The sequence below is a fragment of the Tamandua tetradactyla genome, chromosome 1, assembly GCF_023851605.1.
Source record: "Tamandua tetradactyla isolate mTamTet1 chromosome 1, mTamTet1.pri, whole genome shotgun sequence".
NCBI classification, from domain to species: Eukaryota; Metazoa; Chordata; class Mammalia; order Pilosa; family Myrmecophagidae; genus Tamandua; species Tamandua tetradactyla.
The window spans coordinates 163,393,851-163,415,729 of NC_135327.1; the positions used below are offsets into that span (position 1 = coordinate 163,393,851).

Consider the following 21,879-nt stretch of genomic DNA (forward strand, 5'->3'; position numbering starts at 1 on the left):
TGTCAAAGTCTATGTAAATAATATTTCCATTTTGAGATAGGGAGCCAACAAAATCAATCTTGTACTGTTGGAAAGCAACTCAAATTCTCTTAAGCATAAATTTTGCTATAAAAATCCTTGTTCTTTCAGCAGCCGATGAAATGAAGATTGCTTAAGTTTCTCTAGGACATGTTGGCAATGGGTCTACCAGTTGGCCAAGGTACAATACTATGCCTTCCATTTATTCTAGAGATTAGAGAAATGAGTACAAATTGTGTTAGGAAGATGTCTATTTTAGAGAATACCGCACTATGGAATGAACACATTAACAGTTTGCCCTAACTTAGATGCATTTAAGCATAATTACACCTACATCCAAAAATATGGAGTCCTACTTCCACCCCCAAAGCATTAAAAAGCACTACTGTACTTTGTATGTATGTGTCTATGTGCTAAGTTTATAAATACGTTACCCCAGAGAAGGGGAATGATGGTTCAATCCTCTATGAAAAAGTAGGCTGTAAAAGAAACAATTATTTCAAAAATAAAAACATTGCAAAGAAAGGAAAAATAATTTATGACATGTTAATAATAGTTATTTCTGAATGATAGAATTCTAAATGACCAATCTTATACTTTTCAGTGGTTTCCAACTATTTTAAACTAAGACTAAATTATGTGCTTTAAAAAATAATCTAAAAAGATTGAAATAACACTTTTCAAGACATTAAAGTTACTAAACATTTTAATAATCAAATTTATTTTAACCCCTCATATTCAAATACAGGTGCAGAAAAAACACATAATAAAGGTTTCCTTTCAAGAACGATTACACTGCAACAGGCAAAACATCTATTCAGATCTCAAGGGCCACCTGGTTCTTCAAGTACCTATTATACCTGTTGAAAGGCGTAAGAAACCAATAGAGCAGGACAGAGAGTGTGAGAGGTGGGAAAGCAGAGGGGTTAAAAGTCTGAGTTCTGAAGCCAGACTGCTCGGGTTTGGATTTGCCACTTACTAGCCGCATGATCTTGAGCAAGTCACTTAACCTTTATGTGCCTGTTTTTTTTTCTTTTATTTATTTATTTTTCCATTTTAAAAACTGGAATAATAATAGCATTTGTCTCATGGAGGTACTGAGAAAAATAAATGGAAAACATTTAAATCAGGGCCTGACACATAGCAAGCAGTACACAAATGGTTTCTATTATTATACTGCTATTATTAAAAAAAAATTAGCCCTATAAGTAACATCAACTTTTACGTGTTGTGGCTGAGGTATTTATCATCTGTAGCCCTTAGAGTCAGTGCAGCCAAGGGTAAAGAGCATGGACTTTTGTGTCTGAAAGACAAAGTGAGGCACACGAATGGTGAGAGTTTGCATGGGCTGGGAGGGGGACCAGGAATGATGCACCTGCTCAGGCCCATGTGCTGGAGCATGGGTGCTCCGTGCTAGGCAGAAGAGCTTTCTATCTAAGGCTCTACAAGGAAAACCATGGGATAAGGTGGCAGGGGCCAATAGAGGTGCCAGCAAACTCAATACTCTTAAGTTTGCTTGACAAAAAGCTGTGCTCAACATGCTTCAACTTTAAAAGAGGTAAGTGGTCTCAGTCACTGCCCCACTCCAGGATGGTTCAGTGGTGCTGGGCAACTTTAATAATTACCTGTTTATACATCTGCTTCTCCCAGTAGAACTGTGAGCTCTTTGAGGACAGGGATCTTGTCTTATTCATTTATATATTTCCAGGATATGATGCAATAGCTGACATGTAAATACATGTCTGCTGAATTAATAAACTGATAACTTAATTTAGCATCTATTACATATTCAGTACTGTAAAAGTCACAGTAGCATGCCCCAAAAGAGCTTATAATTCTTAGCATGCAGTCCACATAACAATTTAAATTAAACGTTAAATTGTTTAAAACAATAGTAGACACTTTTGGGAAAGCAATGCTCCAGGTAATAATGATAATAGCAGCTTACATTTAGTACAGGCAAAATGTTTAGCAATGCATTAACTGGTTTAAGCATCAGCAATCCTGAAAAATCAGCATATTATCATCTCCATTTTATAGATGAAGAAACTGCAGTACAGAAAAGTTAAGTAATTTCTAGGAGTCACAGAGCTGAGAAATGTTAGCGCTGGAGTTCCAAGCCAGACAGAAACAAAAGACACATTTTTGCCCTCTGTTTTTATTTACCTCTGCTTAAACCTTATTTCTTACTGATGAAGACTTCATAGGTCTTATAAGTCAAACATTCCTAACTATATTTTTTAACTTTTTTTATTAATTAAAAAAATTAACAAACAAAACATTAAGATATCATTCCATTCTACATATACAATCAGTAATTCTTAATATCATCACATAGTTGATATTCATCATTTCTTAGAACATTTGCATCAATTTAGAAAAAGAAATAAAAAGACAACAGAAAAAGAAATAAAACGATAACAGAGAAAAAAAAAGATTATACATACCATACCCCTTACCCCTCACTTTCATGTACCACTAGCATTTCAAACTAAATTTATTTTAACATTTGTTCCCCCATTATTTATTTTTATTCTATATGTTCTACTCTTCTGTTGATATCCTAACTATTTTTGCAGCATAAATCTTTAGGCAGTCTGCTGAAAGCTGTGAACCGCTTCTCAGGACAATGCCTTCAAGTGCAAAAAAAGAAATCCACTGGCTACAAAGGAAAGCAGTTATACTAAAATATGGTTATAAAATGTTTAAAAATAAATTTTTGCTACAGTAGTTTGTGTGCTTATTTAATAACTCATTAAATAACAACATGTAATTAAGGGTTTGGAAGTACCAGTGTAGTTCAGGAATATATTTTGGGATAGCTTTAATAAATGCAATGTGGTATGATAATGTATGAATTCCCATTGGTGACAAAGTATAGGTACTGCTTTTACTACTGGGGGTTGTCTGTCACCTACATTCTTCATGTAAGTGGACATCGTTTCAGTTAGAAGTTAGTGAAAATAAAGATGCAATGTTTTTCCATCTGAGTTCACAGACTATCTGAATGCTACCCAGAATTCAGTTCTTAATTCCAGCAATAAAAGGCAACTCATCAGTTTCTCTCTGAAACCATCTCTTTTTTTCTCGTCTAGCACTCACCACAGTCCTCCCTCAGTCATGGCTGGGAACATGTCTTAACGCGTACCTGAACACCCAAGAACTGAGAACAAGATGTTAGAACCCATGCATCCTCAGTGTCATTCAGAGGCTTATGGAATAAATGCACGCGAATGGGATGTTATACCCTTGGCCCCTAAAACAAATAGGCATTTCCTAAACAGCTTGAAACTGTTTTCAAATAGATATCTGGTTTAACATCATAAGCTGTTCAAACAAATACCATGCATAGATTAGACTAAACAACAGGAATTTATTTGCTCAGGTTTGAGGCTAAAAGAAAGTTCAAATCAAGGCATCATTAAGGTGATGCTTTCTCCCTGTAATGGTGGCATTTTGAAGCTCGCTGCTGGTGATGCTTTGCTACATGGCAAGGCACATGGTGGCATCTCCTGGTTTCTTTTGTTTTTTTTCCAGGTTTTGCTAAAGTTCAGCTTCTGGCTGCTTCTTGTGGGTTTCTCTGCCCATGTCTGACTTTCATTTCACTTATAAAGGACCCCAGTAAAAGGATTAATACCCATCCTTGAACACCTGAACTGAAGTAACCACATTAAAAGAGCCTACTTATAAGAGGTTCACACCTACAGGACAGAATTAAGTTTACGAACATGTTTTTTTCTGGGGTACATACAGCTTCAAATCATAAAGGTATCTTTCTTCAAGACACCAAATCTTATTAACTCACCAAGCTTAACCACTTTTAAATAAATCTCCCAAACAAGCTGGGATTCAAATGCAAAAGGACGCTCCCCCAATGTCCTTATGAAAAGATTTTCTATTCTAGAAGTAATTGCAGTGACAAAAATAAATAATTTTTTAAAACTGCAAAGGGTTAAATGGTACATGCCATATCTTTAGCACTTTATATGGTACCAGATAAAACAGGCCTTTTAATAAGTAATTTTAGATGATGACATTAAGGAAATTAAATTATATAAACGAAACCAATAATGTAATAGAAAACAGATAGATTACTATCTTAGCTGGTTATAGTACAGAGTTTACTTACTACTTTATGCTTTCAATAACCTTTTCTGTCCTTTTTTTATTTTTATTTTTTACATGGGTAGGTACCAGGAGTTGAACTCAGTTCTCTGGCATGGCAGGTGAGAACTCTGCCTGCTGAGCCACTGTGGCCCGCCCTCTATCCATTTTTATGACTATGGGAGAGAAAAGGTTGAAATATTCCAAGGTGAGACAGTATCCATTGCAATGTGTGCTAACAAGGGTACATATGCTTTCTCTCAAGATCTCATTCCTGAAGCCAGAGAAAAGAGAGAAATCTTTAAAAATAGAAGCTTAAAGATAAAAAACTATTGAGTAAAGCAGACAGAAGATGAATGAGGAAAGTGACATTAAAGCAAGCACAGAATTTCATGACTTTCGATCACAAAGAGCGTTAAGGAAATGGGATTGCTTACCCCTGAAACATCTGAGAATTGATTAACAATAAAAATAATGAAGAAATATTCCAACTCTAAAGTTAGGAAGAACTTCCTGATACAAAAACTATCCACATAAGGTATAGTTTTCCTAATGAGGTAGATAACTAACTATATGTGTTCAAAGAATGCTATTTAACCTTAAGCTGACGAGATAATTAAAGTAAAATAAATGAACTAAATAACTTCTTAAAGAATAAGACATCTAAAATTAGAAAGCATTTCCTGATTAATGACATAGTAATCTTATGAATGTAACCTGAAACCAAATGGGTGCTGTGGGGCATCAAAGAGCTGCAGGCAGAGCTACTGCTCAAAGATCCTTTAAGCGCTAATTTGGCTTGTTCCCTGAGGGAATTATGACATTTCTGACACTGAGTTTAAAGTACAAAGAGTATCTAATAGTCTCATACCTATAACATTCCATTAAAAATAAGTATATGCAGTGGGGCAAGAGGGTGAAGTAGGGAGGTATGGAATTTAGTTAGTCCTCCAAGGCAGTTAGTAAATAGCCAGGAAGTCTGGAACTGTTTAGGGGCTTTCCATGATCAGACACACATTGTACACTAGTCTGGAACAGGTGGAAAGTCGAGATAGTGGCACAGAACTGTAAGTCTCCTAGATCGTGGAGGTTGGCACCCCCTCTCATTACCCCCTACCCCCGCCACTACACAGCAGGCTGATTAGGAGACATTTCACTGTGGGGAAAAAAGGAGCAGTCTTTACTAGGAGCAAGGGAAGGGGGCTCAATCTAGTTCCAAATGCAATATTAATTAGCAAATCTGGACTGCTGAATATAAGCTCCAAGCACAGATAAATCCAGAACAAGCATGGCAAGAATCCTGAGGTCTCTCACGAGAATGAGGAGGTGAGCCTGATGGGGAAAAAAAAGAAGAAGATTCTGGAGTTGGCTGAGCTCAGAATACTAGAAAAGGGCTGTGCCCCAAGGAAAGGGACATACAGAGCCAGGTACCAATACTGGCTTTTGACTGGCAAACCAGGGGGGGCTGAGGACTGGCTCTGAGGAAGATTTTTTTTTTAATGTATTCTTAGTAGCCCACTAAAGAATGCCGCAGGTATTTTCATTTGTCAGCACTGGCCAGCAATGGCAAGGGCAGAGTTAATGTATGTCTGTGAGATAATATCCAAAATGGTGCATCTTCCCCCAAGAAAACAGTAGGGTGGGGCACAGCACAAGTGGCATCTCTCATTTAGAGAATTCAGATCCTAGGGGCTAGAAAACAGAACCAGCTTAAGCCCACCTTCTAACTCAGCCTCCTGGTAGGGACAGGAGCTGCTGAGAATTAAAGGCACCACACCACTCTATACTGGTGAGAAGCTGAGGGCTGACAAGTGCTACCTAATGGGAAGGATAGTAAAAGCGCAGACTCAATAGGCTTCACAGGAAAGTCTAACAACATGTTGGGTCTCATCCTCAGGGAAACTTGTTACTGATTACAACCTCCTTTTGAGACCTGGCCCTGTCTGGTTCAGGAAATTTTGATTGGAGTCTATCATACCTGGGGAGAACCTACTCAAAAATAAGATTCACACAGGCAAAAACAAGAAAACAAGAGCTGAAAAATGTTAATCAGTTAAGCAGAAGCTATGCTAGTGGTCCAAATCAGTTGTTCTGAATCCCAAAGAACAGATAAAGAACAAAGCTAACAAGGAAACCCTAGGTAAAAGAGTGAAAACAACTCCCTGAACAAACTAATCAAGGAAATCAGATACCTACACACCAATAAAATATTATGAGTCATACTAGGACAAATGAAGATATGTCCCAAAGAAACAGAACATTTCAAAAGAGATGCAGAAGTTGAAACAACTAATTAAAGATGTTCAAACAAACCTTCTAAATCAAATCAAGTTGAGGGAATATAGGGCAAAAGAAATGAAGGCTATAAATAACACATTCCTTATGGATGACCATAAAGAAAAACTGGAAAGCTTGAAAAAGTAAATGGCAGAACTTACGGGAATGAAAAGCGCAACAGAAGAGATAATACAATAGAGACAACAGTGGGTCTGAAGAAGCAGAAAAAAGGACCAGTGCACTAGAGGACAGAACATCTGAAATCCTACACACAAAAAAACAGATAGGGCAAAGAATGAAAAAATACAAGCAGGGTCTCAAGGAACAAAATGACAACATGAGGCAGATGAATATCCATGTTATGGCTGCCCCAGAAGGAGAAAAGAAAGGAAAAGGGGCAGAAAGAATAATAGAGGAAATAATTACTGAAAATTTCCCATTTCTTAAGAAAGACAGAAAATTAGAAGCACAGCACATCCCAAACAGAATTGATTCAAATAGACCTACTCCAAGACACTGACTAATCAGACTGTCAAACATCAAGGACAGAAAATTCTGAAAGCAAAAAGAGAAAAGCTATCCACCATATAGAAGAGATGCTTGATATTACTATTTGTGGATTTTTCCACAGAACCCACGGAGGTGAGAAGGTAGTGGTATAATATATTTATGACACTGTAGGAGAAAATTGTCAACCAAGAATTCTATATCTGGCAAAACTGTCTTTCAAAATTTAAAACTTTTTCAGACAGAGATTGAAAGAGTTTGTAAAGGAGAGACCTGTTACACAAGAAATACCAAAGGAAGCACTAACTCAGATAGGAAAACAAGTGATGGTGATTAAATGTACAAACATAAGAAGTCTTTACATGAGACAATACAAGTGAATGGCAACATTGCAAGGTGTTGAAAATGGGATGGTATATGGAAAAAATACAATCAATGCCAATTAGAGTCTAGAGTAAACAGTAACACTGTAATATGCTTCAATTAAATGTAATCAAGGAAATATATCAAAGCTAAATGTCAATAAGAGGGTGATATAAAAGAAGGCTATGGAGAGATATAATAAAGGAGATTCAGGAAAGGCTCAAATTCCACAGGAGGATTCTTTTTTCAATGATTTTTCTTTTTTTTTAATTCTCCATGTTTTTTTTCCTCTTCTTTCTTTGTGGAAGACTGGAACATTTCTCAAATAGATTGTGGTGGTGAATGCATAATTATGGGATTATGCCTGGAACCACTGATTGTTTACTTAGGACGGATTGTATAGTGCATGAATAAAACTGTCTAAGAAATAGAAAGATACAAATTTTGGAAAAAATGTGGAGAGAGAGAGAGAAGTAACTATTCACTGTTGGTAGGGAAGCAGAATGGTGCAGATCCTCTAGAGGGCAGTGTGCTGGTTCCACAGGAAGCTAAGTGTAGGGTTACCATATGATCCGGGAACCTAATTATTAGGAATATTCTTAGAATTACTGAAAACAGGGACATGAATGGACATTTGCGCACTGGTGTTTATGGCAGTAATATTCACGAGTTGCAATGCATGGAGGTGGCCTAAGGGTACATGGACTGATGAATGGAAGGGCAAACTGTGGTGCATAGATATGATGGAATAATGAGTGGATGCAAGAAAGAATGAAGTTATGAGTCACGCAACTAGGAGAATGAAACTTGAGGACATTATGTTGAGTGAAATAAGCCATAAACGAAAAGGCAAATATTGTACAGCCTCACTAATATGGACTAACTATAATGTGCAATCTCTGAAAAGTGAATTTGAGAGCATAGCTTATCAGGGGATAGAATGTGGACAGAAACTGGGAATTGAAGATTAAGGAATATAGAATGTTCAATAAGGCTTACTGTAAAGGTTCCTACATGTAAGCTCTTACATGAACCATAAATATTCCTGAGTTTTAACTGTTATTTCTAATTTCTGAGATGTGGAGCTTTTTGTATATAACCTTGCCATTCTATGGAACTTTGGGTATCTGTGTGACCCCTGAGACTCAGTTAGATTTCAGCAGCTATTTAAGTCGGCATTACTCCATACAACAACTGTTAAGAAGTTGAAAAAGAGATCAGATTTCAATTAGATACATAAATAAAGTTAATTTGGTTAGGACTAGGGTAAATCAGACTAAATGGTAAAGGATGATAGTGACTGTTCTAAAATTTCAGCTTCTGTGTGAGACCAAAGGAAAAGATACCTGGCACAGAATTTATATTTCCTGTAGCACACTATCTAATTTAAGCTGCGTGGTCACTTTATTCAAACAACATAATTACATGGAACCTTGAATAGGGAATGAGATCTTGTTATCTTATACAGATTAATACATTACCATGATAAATCTCAGAGTAATTTGGAAAGAACATAAAGTATTTCCAAAGTCCCCTTGAGGGACTGGGGAAAAATGTGGAATATTAAACTTCCCCACCTGATGAATTCCTGATATTTTCTCAAGCATTAGAGACTCCTAACTTATTAAGCCAAGAATTCGATCTTGTGGCTTGCCCTTATGAAACATATTTTTGCAAAGGAGAAGTTAATCCTTTTTATAATTATGACCCAGAGAACCATTTTCATTGCTTAGATGTGGCCTCTCTTTCTCTCTCTCGCTAAGCCAAATCTCCAAATAAACTCACTACCCTTCTTTTGTTGGACATGACTCCCAGGGATGAGCCTGGCTCTGGCATCATGGGATTGAGAAAGTCTTCTTTGCTTCCAATATGAAGCAAAGAAATGAAACAAAACAAACTTTCAGTAGCTAAGAGATTTCAAATATAATCACAAGGTCATTCTGGAAGTTATTCTTACGTATTATATAGGTATTCCTTTTTTGTTTTTAGTGTATTAGAATAGCTAGAAGGAAATATCTGAAGTTGTTGAACTGTACTCCAGTAGCCTTGAATCTTGAAGATGACTGTACATATAGCTCTATAGATTGTATACAGTTATACAGCATTCATGGTTTGACCATGTGAGTGTGAAAACCTTGTGACTGACACTCCCTGTATCCAGTGTATGGGAAGATGAGTAAGAAAATAAAGAGAAAATAAATAAATAAATAACGGGGTGGAGATAAGGGGTATGGGATGTTTTGAGTATTCTTTCATATTTTTGTTTTTATTTTTATTTCTTCTTTTTGGAGTAATGAAAATGTTCTACTATTGATTGTGGTGATGAAACCAACTATATGATGATATCGTATACTAGTGATTATTTACCTTGGATGATTATATGGTATGTGAATAAATCTCAATAAAATAGCATTAAAAATTACATCTGACGGTGCACGGGTGGTTCAATGGTAGAATGCTCACCTTCCATATGGGAGACCCAGGTTCAATTCTCGGACCATGCACCATCCAAAAAATTACATCTCTCCGAGTTAAATAAATTGACTAATTCCCATGTCAACTCAGTAATATTAATTTAATATTCAAGGGGGTGTTGCTAAATTTAATAAGCAACTATAAGTTTACTAATGTCAATAAGCAAATATATTAGTCAGGGTTCTCTAGAGAAACGGAACAGGAGATATTTGTAAATATGAGATTTATAGAAGTGTCTCACACAACCATGGGGATATAAGAGTCCAAAATCCATAGGCCAGGCTGCCAACTCTGATGAAGGGTCTTGACAAATTCCACAGGAGATGCTCACTGGCTGAAGAAGCAGTGAAAATTCTCTCTTCTCCCTTAAAAGTCTTAAACTGATTGGATCAAACCCAACTGACTGGATTATCTCATTTGCCAGAGATACACCCTTAGTAGATCATAGATGTAATCAGCCACAGACGCATCAACTGACCGATGATTAATAAACCAGACTTCCGGTTTATAAACCAGCCACAAAATGTCCTTGGAGTAATGCTTAGGCCAGTGCTTGCTTGACCAGAGAACTGGGCACCAAGACCTGGCCATGTTGACATTATAGCCATCACGACACACTTAAATTAAAAAAAAATATATATATACACACACACACACACACACACACACACACACATACATATATATATATATACATACATACATATATATTATAAACAGATATTTTAGGTGAAGACTCTTTCTGAATTGTGGTGTCAGGCATAATTATAAAAAAACTATGACACAGCATAGAAATAGGCACATCTGCTCTGTCAATGTCTTTACCCGCATACTGTGTTGACCCTAAACTAGCACTCTATAGTTGATACAGGCACTAGAGAATGCTACACTGAGGTAAAGTAGCAGGTGCTTCTGCTTTTTCTGGCTACTTGGCTTTAGTTATTCGTCCGTATCATTGGTCAAATAAACTGGGAACTGGCACTAGGTCTACTCACACACAGCCTTCCTGAAAAGATCTAGTATAATTTTATAAGAATGTAAAAGCAGAAGAAAGAGAAGATAAAGAGTTAATAGAGGTCTACTGCAGCCCTCTGCCACAAGTTTGATGAGGAGGCTTGAAAAATCACAACCTCAGTTTCTTCAGAAAACAGGTAAAGAGGAGGAAAATTCTCAAACAAGATGATTTCCTCAGCTATCATCACATAACAAAATTCTAAAACCCTGGATTATCCAGTTTTCATAATAAAATGGATGACATTAAGAATGCAGGTGGCTCTACAAAATACACAAATCAGGAGCATAAACCAAGCTACACTAAATAGAAATAGGAACCTCAGTTATGAAAACACATTTTCCAAATTCTTATAAGCATACTTAATTTAAAATGTCAACCTTAGCATATAAGAAAATATGATGTGAACTAAAATGGCTAATAGTAAAAATAACAAATACAATGTGATCCACAAAACTCATTGCAAATTTAAAACCTCATTTCTCATTACTGGTTACTGGATTTCAGCAATGAATGTACTGACCTGTTTTCTCTCCACCTGTACCACAGGCTGCCAATCTTGGTTTATTTAGCAATCATCAATTCACTAAATTCACTAAGAAAATAAAGGCCTTTCCATGCCATTATTTCAAAGTTTAAAAGAGATATGACAGGCCAAACAGCCTTTTGGAATTAAAAAAAGTAAGTCTTTCTATTCCAAAGTAAAATGATACCAAGAAGTGTTCATCAAAGTATTTTATTAGAGATATTCTCAGCCCCTCACCCTCCAGCTTGCACACGCATACACTAAGTAGCACTCACACTGTACCTAATTCTAACAAAGGAAGGTAATTAAATGAAACAAAAAATATACCATAAAGGGCTCTCCATTTCCATAATCCATCTATTAAACAACTGCATTTACTTTTTAAATAAATATTCAGAATTGGGGCATAATGTCAGGGGAAGAAGGTGGATAAAAAGCAGAGGATGATACCAAAATGATTGCTGGTGGTGGGAAACAGGAGCAGACACAGCCAACTGCCTTAAGAAGAATCTGACTTCTCAAGTCAAGTTCCTCCATCTTCTCAACTATGAAGTAACAGCAATATATTCATTTTTTTACACAAATATATATAAAATTATGGTCTGGAGATTTTTCCTGAAGGTATAGTCTGAAGCCATGCTCCTTTTTTGTTTTATTCTTTATAATTTGGGGATGCAGGAGTACATGGAAAAGAGAGACAAAGAACAGGAGAGTGTTTTTTTTTAATTAACACTCAGAGACTCATGCCATTGGAAAGACTTTTAGAGATCATCATCCACTTTCTACAGATGAGGAGACAGTGTCAACAACAACAACATGAGTCACAACATATTACACTCGGGTGGAAAGGAAGTCACATAGCTACTAATCCAACAGGCATGGTAGCTGGAATGAGCAGGGGGAGAGTATGATGCCAAACACTGCCACTAATGGTTTATGAATAAGAAAACAGAATGCAAAGAAAAGAAAACAGGGCTTTTACTCTTTGAAATGTGAACATGACTTCCGTTTACTAAAACAGAAAATAATCTCAGAGGTAAAGAAGCAAAAAAGGATATAAAAGGAAAAAATAATTGAAGAAAATGATAATAGTATGCAAAAGGATTAATATCATTTTTTGTCTTCCTGGTATACAAAAAAAGTAGTTATGAATAAGGATTTAAAAGACAAACATCTATGTGGAAAAATGTACAAAAGATATAAATAGGTAATTCACAAGAAAAGAAATATGAGTGACCAACAAACATGGAAATGTTCAATCTCTCTAACAGTACAATAAAACTAAGCGAATCTAACAGTTGGCATGTATTTTCTGATAATACTAAGTGTGCAGAAAAAAAATGGCACTCATATACTGGTATGCTACTTATTTTCTAGAGGCAAACTGGCAATCGGTATAAAGAGACTGAAAAATGCTCATCTCCTATAATCTAAGAATTTCACTTGCGGAAATTTATCAAGCATGAACCAATTTAGACATATGAATGAATAAATCTCATATTTTTTATTAGTTAAAAATAGAGGAAAAGTCTCTAATAGTTAGAAATTTATTAAATTTTTAAAAATTTATTATATAAATTTATTAAATAATATTTAGATATAGCCATAGAATGGTCTATTATGCAACCAATTAAAACCATGTTTATGGAGAACAGCTGATGTTAAAGAATGCTCATGACATAATATTATGTTAAAAATAAAAATGATTCCATTTTTTTTTATACATAATAGAAAAAGACCAAATTTTAAAAGGTGCTATCTCCTTTAATGATATTGGAATTATAGGCAATATTTATTTCTTTTCCTCATTTTTAAAATTTATTTTTCCTCTAACCAAAGATACATTATTGCTATTAATAAGTACTCCTAGGGCATGCAACAGAGGCTCAGTGGCAGAGTTCTCTCCTGCTATGCTGGAGACCAGGGTTAGATTCCTGGAGACTGCTCATGCAAAAAAAAACATTCCTAAAGTAATAGCAAACTAGAAAGTTTCTGAACCCCAAAATTTAAGAATGTAATCTTTTTTTTGTAATCTTTTTAATTTACTGTATTCCACAGTAAATCCTATTGAAATGGCATATAGGTACATAAAGACAGAAATATGCACATACACACCCAAAAGGACACCACAATTAAACACTTAGAAAGACCTAATCCTGTCATGAACCAGCCGAAAGAAATTATTTTCCTTTAAAAGAAAATGAATGTACTCTGAAGAAATCTTTTTTTGAAATAACCTAGAAAGGAAAAAAACATATTTGAATCTCATACTAAGATCCCAGGTATTAAGGAGAAGTAAATTAAATCAATTATCTGAAGAAGTAAGTTATAGAAGAATAGACAAAATTCTTTTAGTTATTCACAGAAAATAAACACCTGCAACTAAGAGGAAAAGAAGCTATTTATAAAATCATTCAAAAAACAGCATTTATGAAACTGAGAGAAAAAATTGATAGCAAACAGACTTTAAAAGAATCTGTATTCCAAGAATAGAAAGATATGTTTTCAATTATATCGGTAATGCACATTTATTAGGATTTTTCATATATATTCCATGGTTAGAAATGACTAGCCCAGGTAAAGGCTACTAAAACCTAAGAATTGAGTAAATTGTATCTGATAGATCATCAGTTGAAAACAGCCATACTCAGCAAACAATACATAATATCTCCTTAAAAATATGCTTCAAAAGACTTTTAAAACCAAAAATGATCACAGAATCACAGAATCTGATGTTAGAAGAAACATGAAAACTTAACAATGATTCTGATATATCTGGCATATTTAAGAAAAAACAAAACTATGAAATTGAGAACACTCATATTAAAATTTGTGATTAATGATGTCTATACTATTTACCATAAAGAGATATTGGAGAAAAAAATTAGCAGTAGATATTTCTCTGTAAGTGATGAGAAATATACTACTTAAAGGTAATAATTAATAGTAGAAAGAACTAAGCATTATTAGTCATAGTAAAGTGTATAAAATGTAATTTCCAAAATGGAAATGACGTTCATTTAAAAAATGAGAAGCAGCTTTTCTACCTTGTGCATTTTTCCCATAAAATGTATTTATTCATTCATTCAAGAATTTATTGAGAATCAGCTGTGTATTACCTGGAAAATAATAACTCCCCAAGTGCAAAACAGGAATGCAGCTTTAATAGACAGATTATTTACTATCATAAATCTGAACAGCACCTTGAGGGTTGCACAAAGACATTCTGGATATAGTCTGATGAAATTGGCTAGAAATATTACTAAAAAAATAGAAAACCCTTGGTCACCTAGTCAAACTATCTTTTCAATGCTTACATCTTTTTCTATGACAATCCCAACAAATCAAATTTCACTGGTTAGCAATCTACCAGTTGTTGTAGAATCATCTGCAGGAGCTTTTAAAAGTATAGTTTCAATTCAGAAATCCCCGAACAGAGCACTGGGACTTGTCTGTGCATGATGCTTCCCAGGTGATTGTAAGGCAGAGCCAGAACTTCCCTCCAGTGATGCTGAGGTCATCAGTCCTTTCCGTGCTTGGGCTGTGCAACCAAACTCTGGGGATATTAGGTTGAGATCTTCCCCACCTCAACTTCTATCCTAGTCCCAGTTTTACTCTTGGGAGCTCAGACAACATAAGCTTAACCTGTCTCCAGGCTAATTCTGTCTATTTCCTCCAAGTAAGCTATATATGCTGTTTCAAACCTTAAAACCTTAAGTTTGCCCACACATTTTTATTTGTATGTGGTCCCTCAATGAGAACACAATACTCACAGAGGATACAATAGGGAAAAACTCTCCATCATTACATTCACAATATTTTTACTAACACAATTTATATGTATCCTTACCAAGCAGTGGCCACATCACATCTTACTTTTTTAAAACTTTGGAATAATTTTAGACTACACAAAAGTTGCAAAGTTAGGACAGAGAGTTCCCATATATCCTTCACCTACTTTCAGTTTTTCTAATGTTACCATCTTAGAGTATCTGTACAATTATCAAAATGAAAACTACGCCTACATTTTTATTTAAAATTTTACCTCTTTTTATACAAATTATTTTCCTGAGCCATATTTCATTCATTCTCAACACAGACTTTTGGGTTTTCTTTGATTTTATGATATGATGGAAGCACAGGACCCTACATTTTATTTCTTAAGATTCAAAGCCTGAGGATTTGAAATGTAAGCCCTGAATCTAACAAGATGAAAGGTAATGTCCTATATTTGTTAAGATCTAGTCAGACAAACATAACTACAATAGCTACGAGATTCATGTCATACACCTTTTTGGTAAGCAAGGCTTCTTTTATACTTCGTTATATAGACCAAGGCTTGGGGTAATGCAAACATTCTCCAGATTACATTCCATAGCCTCTGATGCACAACATCAATGAAATACAAAGCTAACCAATTACCTATACATCTAGTTATTCTATTTTTTTCATACAAAGACATTCTCTACATCTCCACATTTTCTACTTTTACTAGTTATATACATTTGCATGTCTGGTTCTTCAGCTGAAAGGATCACAGTATCTGCACAACAGAAGAAACCTATTCTCCTAAATGATTCTGAAATGCTCAGGAAAAAAGGGAACTCTCTAAACTTAACATTTACTGGCAACTCACCGAAGCAGTTAATGGCCATGTGTAAATACTTTTGTTTATAAGAAATGTGATATTGGCCACAGTATTCCTTTAGGAATAAAAGAAAATTCAATTTATTCTATTGAAATTACTTATCGACCTTAATTATTACAAAGCTAAGGGACACAATGGTATAAGAGGGCAATTTACTATTGAAATACAGATTAAAAAGGGATAATTTAGACATATGAACCCAAAGATAGCTATACTCCTCAGCTATTTCAATCACTCCCAGAAGATTTTTCTAAACAGTCTACTACTCTCAAAAGATGTGAGTAATCTCCAGTCCTGTTTATCTCTCAAAATCAGACTGTGGAATTAAAATTTTTAAATTGCAAAACAGAACTGACAATTCTTTTAGGAAGGCTGCAAACTCAGAGTATCCCTAGCCTAAGTTTCTATAACAGTCTAAATTGAGAAAGTCATTTAAAAAAATAAAAAAAACCTTTTAAAAAGCATTAGAATAACAAAAACAGTACTCTTTAAACTTACCTCATAGTAACTCCGAACTGCATTACAAAATGCTTCATCAGCTACAATTTGGGTTTCCCCATTGAGGAAAGCCTGGAACCGTTCTTTCAGTAACTGCAATTGTTGCTTGTTAAGCTGCAAGGAAAACAGGACATTAGCTGATAAATTAGATAATTCATAAAATGCAATGATTCTTAAAAGCTACATTTGCTAGTTACGTCAGATTTGATACTTAGAATCAACCTTATGGAAAAGAAAAATAAAACAAAAAATTCCTACAACTCTTACTTATGGCTCAATTTAAAAATGTTTCCAAGTCACTGTACTGTAGAATCCTAATATTATAATGGAGTCTAAATTTCTACCCACAGATGGAATTCCTGTTATTATCACCCCAGTCCCTTTGCACAAATAGGAAAAAATTTAAAATATGGTTGAGAAACTGACTGTTATGCAAAAGTGCCAGCTGTCATGAACAGAGTAAGCAGAGAGAGGACAAACATTCTTGGTGGTCAGCCTTTGACAAGCAGTCATAGGAGGGAAGACTACAAAGAAGAGAAGAGACTCTGTAAAATGATCTTCTGTTGGCTACCAAAAGTTTGGGTTCCATGAACAAACATACCTCAGTGCCTAAGCTGAGATAAGTGAAGGAATGATAAGGAGGAGAGAAATTCAAAAAGATACTACAAGAAATAAAGAAGCAGGAGCTGGGCGGTGTGTACATCTTCAAGCATATAATGGGAAGAGTAGTGAACCCAGGAGAGGAATGCAAGTTTAAAACCAGATTTCTTTATCCTGGGTCTCATTTTATCATAATTAATATGAGACAGTAGGTTAGACATGGGCTATGGCTTAGCAACATATCCTCCAATCATCAACTACAAGCAGGGTTTTCTACATAATTTGTGGGGCCAAATACAAAATGAAAATGTAGAGCTATTTGTTTAAAAATTAAGACTTTGAAGATAGCAATGGTAGGGCATTAAATCGAGCATTTATGTCCATGAAGTCAGCCCTACTTTTACAAGAGGTAGGGCATTTTAGGTTCTGCTGAAGCTTTTTTTTTTTTTTTAATGCTTAACTAGAGAAAGGAAAATGTAGTCTTGGGGATAAAAACAACAAATTCTGAGATGCATAAGAAACAGCAATGGAGTGGATCCTTCCATTTTTATTCTCTCCTGATCAGACTCTATTAAAGACTTCAACACAGTTATGTATTCCATAGAGAGATTGGAAGCATTTGGAAACACACCGAGGATAAAATGATTAAAGGATTAGAAAAACCAAACAAACTGGTATGATTTGGCTTCAAAAAGAAGGTTGACTATGAAATACATTTAAATCTGCTCAAAAGTCTTATTAAAATGCCATTCAAACATAAGACAGACACGCTCTTTCAAATGGATTTTATTTAGGAGTTTAACAAACTAGACAGTTTTGTAAAGGAACTGCTGCTGTTGGTAACACACTGATAAAGAAACTATTATGCCCAGGTTAAAAATAAATAAATAAAACTCTTGCCCTGAGCAGTGGAGAAAGAGGACCTTTCTCTCTTAAGATTATCTCCCTCATTTGAGGAGAAACTAAACCAAGCCAAAATCTAGGAACATCGCCATCACAATCTTCTTTTCTATAACAGTAAGAGAAAGAAAGCGGGGACTTTTTGTATGTGTGTACTAGCAAGGCAAATTAAGTGTATGACTTTCTCAGCCTGGTTCACAAAAGGGACCAGATGAAAATGGGACAGCAACTGCTGAGAGTGAGGCACCTGAGAGCACTTTAGCTGCCAAGCCCCAGGACAGCCAAGAAAGGCTTCAACTTGCAACCCAAGTTTCCAGGTAAAGTAACAGTGGAAATGCAAGTGGGTATGGCAATGAAATGGAGAGGAACTCAAAGATCATTTAGTCTAACTCCTTCACTTAATACATAAAATAAGTATCACTGAAAACCTAGAACCGATGTACTTCTCCAAATTTCTTAAGTCAAAGGCATTTTGTTCTTCAAAATACCATCTAAAATACCATTTCTGCAATTTCTTCTTCGTCAGTGTTAAAGCTTAGCTTTTGTAACAGTAGCTTACTTTTTTATAATTATGGTATGGAAAAGTCATGGATGTGAATAAGGGAAAGGAGACCTGAGCAAGCCATCTTCTTGGAAAATCCAACAAAATCTGTGTAGTTCACAAAACAAGGCAGAGCCACCTGGCTAAATATGACTTCAATTTTTTTTATGCATTAAAATTAGCACAGCTACATTAAAAATATATACAATGACAGCAAATATTATAGAGATATGTAAACAATCAACAAATGGATATATATTAGCATAAATATAAGGTCTAGCATTTTCACATAAAAGAGACAGGAAGGAAAAAAGAAATTAAACTTAAAACCAAGCAGTCGGGTAACCTGTCAGACAGAACAATTTCCCAAAAGCTATTTGTTTATAAAATAATCTATATTGTACACCAACAGACAAGAGACTAATGGAACTGACACAAGAAATAGATCCAAACACAATGAGAAATGTATTCTAAAATGCCTTTATACACATCATATCAAGAAACAATGGTCTAATGAATAAATGGTGTTAGATTACTGTGTATGCATTTGGAAAACAATTAAATTGGACCATAATTCATCCCATACACCAGAATAAATTCAAAATGAATAAAAAATTTAAATGTAAAAAATGATGCGATAAAGGTATTAGAAGAAAAAAATGGGAAAATTCCTTTAAACACTGGGGTGAGAAAGACCTTTCTAAACATGGCTCCAAATCCTCAGGTGGTTTAAAACTTAAAAGTAAAAATGCATTCTGCCCGGAGAGCGGACCTCCACGGGGCAGGGAGCAAAGTCCCGGCACCTCGCGCGAGAGGCACGTATCTGTGGCTCGTCTGGCCCTGCCGCCGGTCCCCCGCTGCGCCCCCAGGTATATAATTCATCAGCAACTCCTGGGGGGCTCTGCCTCTGAAATATCTTTGGAATCCGTCCCCTTCTCCCCACCCCATGTCCTGTGGCCGGTCCACAGTGCCCCATCCTGTTTTCCAAAAGGCTGCTTTCTGCACGGCACTCAAAACCCCCAGCACCCCATCTCATCTAAAATTAAGGGCAACAACCCCATATGCCATTGGTGGAAGTGGGCAGTCTTACAGCTACCCCATAAAACAGTTTCTCAGTTGCCTATAAAACTAAAACTGGGACTTCCGGAGAAGATGGCGTCTTAGTAAGACGCGCAGATCTTAGTTCCTCCTCCAGAACAGCTACTAGGGGAGTAGAAACGATACAGAACAGCTCCCGGAGCCACAACAGAGATCAAAAAGACAGCGTACCCCATCCTGGAACGGCTGACTGGCTGAGAGAACCCGCTCTGGTGAGATCGCCAAGGGGTGTGGGCTTCCCCAGGTCAGGGCAGCAAGTGGCCGGAGTCCCTCCCTTCCTCCTTCCCGGGCCAGCGGGGAGAATTGGACAGGCGCTACCCTCAAGCCACGGCGGCTGGCAACCCCCCACACGTGGCCCCCCGGACCAACTGGGAGAATTGGATCGGAGATCCCCAGGCCGCAGAGAACGGTGACTGGGGTCCTTCCAAACACGTGACTTCCCGGTCCGGCTGGGAACGATGCACTCTCCCGAGCCGCGGCGGCTGGCGCCCTCCTGCCACGCTTGGCACCCCGGGGCCGACTAGGAAATTCGGACCAGCGCTCTCCCGGGCTGCGGCGGCCAGCGACCCTCCCTGCGTTCGGATCCCCGGGCCAGCTGGCACTCTTCCAAGCCGCTTCGGCTGGCGAATCTCCCCCAGGGTGAGAGTTTTCCAAAGTTAAAGAACCCACAGCACGTTTTACTGGTGGGAACTGCAGACAAACGTGTGCCCTGAGCGCCACCTACTGGGAAGGATAAGAAAAACAGAACCCAGAGATTTCACAGAAAAATCTTTCAACCTGTTGGGTCCAACACCCAGGAAAATCTGACTAAATGCCCAGACGCCAGCAGAAGATAACGGATAACGCTCAAAAAATGGAAAATATGGCCCAGTCAAAAGAACAAACCAATAGTCCAAATGAGATACAGGAGGTGAGACAACTAATGCTGAATATACGAACAGAAATGGAAAACCTCTTCAAAAACGAAATCGATAAATTGAGGGAGGACATGAAGAAGACATGGGCTGAACAAAAAGAAGAAACAGAAAAACTGAAAAAACAAATCACAGAACTTAGGGAAGTGAAGGATAAAGCAGAAAAGATGGAAAAACAATGGATACATACAATGATAGATTTAAAGAGACAGAAGATAGAATTAGTGATTTGGAGGATGGAACATCTGAATTCCAAAAAGAAACAGAAACTATAGGGAAAAGAATGGAAAAATCTGAACAGGGGATCAGGAAACTGAAGGACAATTTGAACCGCACAAATATAAGTGTTGTGGGTGTCCCAGACGGAGAAGAGAAGGGAAAAGGAGGAGAAAAACTAATGGAAGAAATTATCACTGAAAATTTCCCAACTCTTATGAGAAACCTAAAATTACAGATCCAAGAAGTGCAGTGCACCCCAAAGAGAACAGACCGAAATAGGCGTTCTCCAAGACACTTACTAGTCAGAATGTCAGAGGTCAAAGAGAAAGAGAGGATCTTGAAAGCAGCAAGGGAAAAACAATCCGTCACATACAAGGGAAACCCAATAAGACTATGTGTAGATTTCTCAGCAGAAACCATGGAAGCTAGAAGACAGTGGGATGATATATTTAAATTATTAAAAGAGAAAAACTGCCAACCAAGACTCCTATATCCAGCAAAATTGTCCTTCAAAAATGAGGGAGAAATTAAAACATTCTCAGACAAAAAGTCACTGAGAGAATTTGTGACCAAGAGACCAGCTCTGCAAGAAATACTAAAGGAAGCACTAGAGTCAGATATGAAAAGACAGAAGAGAGAGGTATGGAGAAGAGTGTAGAAAGAAGGAAAGTCAGATATGATATATATAATACGAAAGACAAAACGGTAGAGGAAAATATTATGCAAACAGTAATAACACTAAATGTCAATGGACTGAATTCCCCAATCAAAAGACATAGACTGGCAGAATGGATTAAAAAACAGGATCCTTCTATATGCTGTCTACAGGAAACACATCTTAGACCCAAAGATAAATATAGGTTGAAAGTGAAAGGTTGGGAAAAGATATTTCATGAAAATAATAACCAGATAGAGCAGGAGTAGCTATACTAATATCCAACAAATTAGACTTCAAATGTAAAGCAGTTAAAAGAGACAAAGAAGGACACTATATACTAATAAAAGGAACAATTAAACAAGAAGACATAACAATCATCAATATTTATGCACTGAACCAGAATGCCCCAAAATACGTGAGGAATACACTGCAAACACTGAAAAGGGAAATAGACACATATACCATAATAGTTGGAGACCTCAATTCACCACTCTCATCAATGGACAGAACATCTAGACAGA

At 36.4% G+C, this 21,879-nt stretch overlaps 1 protein-coding gene across 14 annotated transcripts in view; it reads right to left on the reverse strand.

Annotated features, from left to right (window-relative positions):
* The window catches only part of CADPS2 (calcium dependent secretion activator 2), a 617,203-nt gene that overhangs the window by 432,030 nt on the left and 163,294 nt on the right, over positions 1-21,879 (reverse strand). For all 14 annotated transcript variants that reach the window (XM_077120033.1, XM_077119365.1, XM_077119348.1 and 11 more), the window contains one exon: positions 16,429-16,542. In XM_077120033.1, coding sequence (XP_076976148.1) covers positions 16,429-16,542 — 114 coding nt within the window. The remainder of the gene's footprint in view (positions 1-16,428; positions 16,543-21,879) is intronic.